We start from the raw sequence: 3,994 nt of genomic DNA on the forward strand, positions 1-3,994 counted from the left end.
CCAATGATGGATCTAAAGATGTTCCTTCCGGTCCCTCTTATTTTGTCATCTTCATCCTTCCCACGCCATATAGAGACATGGCAATGTTGTTAATGCTCATGGTGATTAGATAGACGAGATCATTATGACAATAGTATTAAATAGGGAATAGAGAGAGCCCAATAAGCGAAATATCTAGTGGTGTTTTAGGGAATAAATATGTTTTGACGTGCTCTAATATAAAAAATACTAAAAAAAATTAAGGAAAATTAATATTTCAATGCCGACGCCGTAACAAAGTCGTGGTGGGTGTTCGTTCGATGGAAGGTAGCGGCGGAAGTTGGAGGCCTGCACAGAGCGACAGCTCTGCCATGTCGACGATCGATACCACTTCGTCTGGAAACTGGAGAACGCAGCTTCAGCCGTATACCCGAACGCGAGTCTTCAACCAAACATGAGCCGTCTTTCTTTCTTTCTTTCTTTCTTTTTTTCTTTATTTCTTTATTTCTTTATTTCTTTATTTCTTTCTATCAATCCCTTTTCCCAATTAATCTTTCTATCATCTCCGATTTTAATGAGGCTTCACTGGTTTTATGGAGGCCGGCACTCAGCAACAGCTCTGGGATGTCGACGATCGATACAGGTTCGTCCGGAGATTGGAGAACGCAGCTTCAACTCGATGCCCGAACGCAGATCGTGAACAAGATGTGAGTCGTCTTTCTTCCTTTCTTCCTTTTTTTTCTATCAATCCCTTTGCCCTATCGATCTTTCTATCATCACCGGTGTTAATGGGCGTTCGGCGTTTTTCTTTGGTGTTATCATTTGATCGTTTCATGGTACGCGTTGATCCTTTGATGGATAGGCGGCCGCGTTACACTTTTTACATTGTGTGCACTTCAACAAACCTCTAAGCCCATTTTGACGGATCGACTTTTGGACCTTGCGAATGGTAGTATATGTTTAATATAGAAGGATCAGAAACTGAATCATCAAGAAATGATTTTTAAAGTGACCCGCCTTCTGCCATTTGTTGACTTTTTTTCAGTCGGTTTGTTTTGCTGAAAACATTTTTTTTATCAGACTTGAACCCTGGAGTCCCGGCGAGGGAAACAAGTGTGTACTTCTTTTATTCATAACATTAATATGGCGATATCACTCTGTTAATTTTCGCAAATTTCGTTGTCATGCATGATGTGGACACGCTACGAATGTCGTGGCATTTTGATTTACAATGGAGAGGAGATGGCAAATATTTGATATAGATTTAGTCATAAGCCACTGGTTCGCACTTGAGTTTAATCCTCCTTTTCTAGTGAGACACAGTGTTGAGATTACTGGGCCTCGTATGTTGCTTTCAGAATGGATGGACCAGAGAATCTTGGAGAATTGAGGAAATTCGCCATGAGATATGAGGAGAAAGTATTTATTGTGGCCATCAGTCAGGTTGTTTAAGGATATTTTTTAGCACTGACATTGAATTAATAATAAAGAACACAGTACACTACTCGAGTAATCTCTGATACTCATGTGGAATCCCCATGTCGTATAAACTTTCTTTTCAGACAGATTACATCAGGAAGCTAGCACTGAAGATGCTTTCGATGGAGTCGAAGACCCAAAACATAGGCAACACAAATCAAATGCCATCAAATTCCTCCAACCGAATGCGACATATGGTACAAAAGCGGAATAATTCTCTTAAAACGGGTTTAAAGTCTTATTTCTTTTTCTATTTTTGTTAACGAATGAGTTGATTGGCTTTGAGTCAATGTAGCTTGCCATCAAACATATTCTCAAAATGATGACTTTATGCTGAGAATTTATAATGTCTCCAAAAGGATAATAGGAGATAATATTTTTTTGTTATCAAACATATTTTTTTTGTTTTACAGCAACATGTTCAAAACACGCGCCAATCACAGCAAATTCCACTACCTCATCAAACTCAGATGCGCCAGCAACCTCTATCCATTGGCATCCAAAATAGCTTATCATCTACCATGGTGAAAAGTTCAGCCAGCTTGAGCACACCGGTGCCTTCTGTAAATGGGCATCCACAATTGATGGAGGACCATCTAGAAGACCAAACCTGAGTTTGTCAAGAACCTCGCCGTGGAGCCCAAGCCGACGCGAAGAGCTCGAGCTCCAAGTATCATTCTTGAAGACTGGCCTCTAGAGTTTGTTTATTTTCTGCACATTATATTCATTGATTTTACAAAGGACCCTTGTGTTTTGGGCTCCCCACATCCTTTTTCGTGTTTTTGGCTTTATTCGGGTCATTAGGGGAATGTCATTGTCATTTTGGACAGTCCCCCTAATTTGGCCCATCAGGGCTACCCTTTTTACCCTATATGAGGGACGGTATGGCGAAAGGACCATTTGGAATTCCTTTCAAGAAATTGAAGTTGTTGTTCTTCTTTCCTGGGGTTCCCACTCTCCTCCATGCAAATCTACCTTCAAGTTTTCTAGAGTAGTTTGAGGATGACGACAACGCTCAATGACTTGCCACCATCAAGTTCTCCCCACTCGAAGCTACTGTCGCTGCTGAAAGAGCATCCGCTATCGCTCATTGTCATCATGCATCATCGTTCATCAGCAGATGCTGGTTGTCTGACGATGTCACTATTGTCTCTGCTACTGCCCTTCATCTACCTCTAACAGCTCGCGTCTAGATGTCGCCATAGTTTATCACGGCCGCTGGCTTGCCTCTGCTAATCGCATATGCTGATCTGTCACCCCCGCATGCGCACGACCATTGCCCATGCTTAGTCCACCAGCTCATAGCCGCCAGTTGCGCACGCACTGCTCCCATCCGCACGCGTGCACGACCGCCACCAATGTATGACCACCGCCATGCGCCTTTCCCATTGCCCAGAAGCTGTTTTGTCCATGTGCTTGCCGGCACAACCACCGTGATCGCGGTCGCTGCCCTCAACCATGCCTTCCTCCCGTGGCCATCATCCGCACACCTCCCGGCCCACAGCCATTTGGTTGTCACATGCCCCACGCGTGCGGAGTGTGTAGAGGGTGCGGAACATGCCCGCCACGCAAAGCACCGAATCGAGATTTTGGCGTGGAGATTTTGCTTACCTTTGTCAATGCCATCCTCACCAACTCCTATGCCAGGAAGGTGCGAAGCGTAGGCTTAGCCACCAAATCAAGAGATAGGGAATTTTTTTTTTGATATCAAATTTGTGTCACTCTTGGCGGCGATCGTAGATACCTTTGGACAATGATTATCTTCCACCCCATCAGCCTTCGAGCTGGTCCCTCAGGTCATTGGGAGGTTGCCCGCTACCCTAGGCCCCTCGTGTCATCCATATAGTCTGTTGCCCTAGGTCAGTGGCTTCTGACATATATCTCATTGGTTTTGTTGTGCTTGCATAATCCATCCATGTTTGCATCCCAAATTACATGTCCCCGTCCTATGGTGTAACATGAGCCGTTCGATCTACGGCCTGCCTAGTTACATCATATTAGTATTAGAGCCGATTGTGATAACCACTGTGTTTAGCATCTTCGATTAATTTTTATGTTTCCACACTCATTTGCTGACATCACATATTTCAAAATGCATAGCATGTGTAGTCATACATTGGTATCATCTCATCATTCTAGGTAGAAAACCTTGGTTTTACTATTTATCTGGACATAGGATGGTTCGAACACGGCCAATTTGGGTCCACCTTAGGTGATGATCACTACGACGAGGATCACAAGTATGATCCTGAGATATCCGATCTTCTACAAAAAGATCCCACTAGCCCACATTATCAAGACACCTTCCCTTATATTGCTGCGGCCGATTTGTCTACTTGAGCCTCTAGGGACTCTCCTCTGAGGGCCCCTACACCTCCTAATGGACTGCCCATGAGTATGCCTCCAACTCGGTCTCACGACTGGGAGTTGCCAGCTCTGGCGCCATCACCTAGACTCCATCGAGTACCCATCCCCCCGCCTTAGTGGACGGCGTTCCCCTACGATCTGGTAAGGCCCCAGTGATGGATGACTCTAG

General features: G+C 44.4%; 1 protein-coding gene across 1 annotated transcript; it reads left to right on the forward strand.

The window, feature by feature from the left end:
* Nucleotides 1–272: 272 nt before the first annotated feature.
* Nucleotides 273–2,396, forward strand: LOC144712724 (mediator of RNA polymerase II transcription subunit 15a-like protein). Its single transcript, XM_078587014.1, has 4 exons — nt 273–686; nt 1,338–1,422; nt 1,542–1,655; nt 1,872–2,396. The coding sequence occupies exons 1-4, from the start codon at nt 604–606 to the stop codon at nt 2,070–2,072; spliced, it is 483 nt and encodes a 160-aa protein (XP_078443140.1). The 5' UTR covers nt 273–603; the 3' UTR covers nt 2,073–2,396.
* The last annotated feature ends 1,598 nt before the right edge of the window (nt 2,397–3,994 follow it).

This window comes from Wolffia australiana, chromosome 15, assembly GCF_029677425.1.
Source record: "Wolffia australiana isolate 7733 chromosome 15, ASM2967742v1".
Lineage (NCBI taxonomy): Eukaryota > Viridiplantae > Streptophyta > Magnoliopsida > Alismatales > Araceae > Wolffia > Wolffia australiana.

Excerpts from the sequence above, each read along its gene's own strand:
- LOC144712724 (XM_078587014.1), top strand. The coding sequence starts at position 604 with ATGTCGACGATCGATACAGGTTCGTCCGGAGATTGGAGAACGCAGCTT. Across the intron at positions 1,423-1,541 it reads TTATTGTGGCCATCAGTCAG|ACAGATTACATCAGGAAGCT; the intron begins GTTGTTTAAGGA and ends CTTTCTTTTCAG. Across the intron at positions 1,656-1,871 it reads CCAACCGAATGCGACATATG|CAACATGTTCAAAACACGCG; the intron begins GTACAAAAGCGG and ends TTTGTTTTACAG.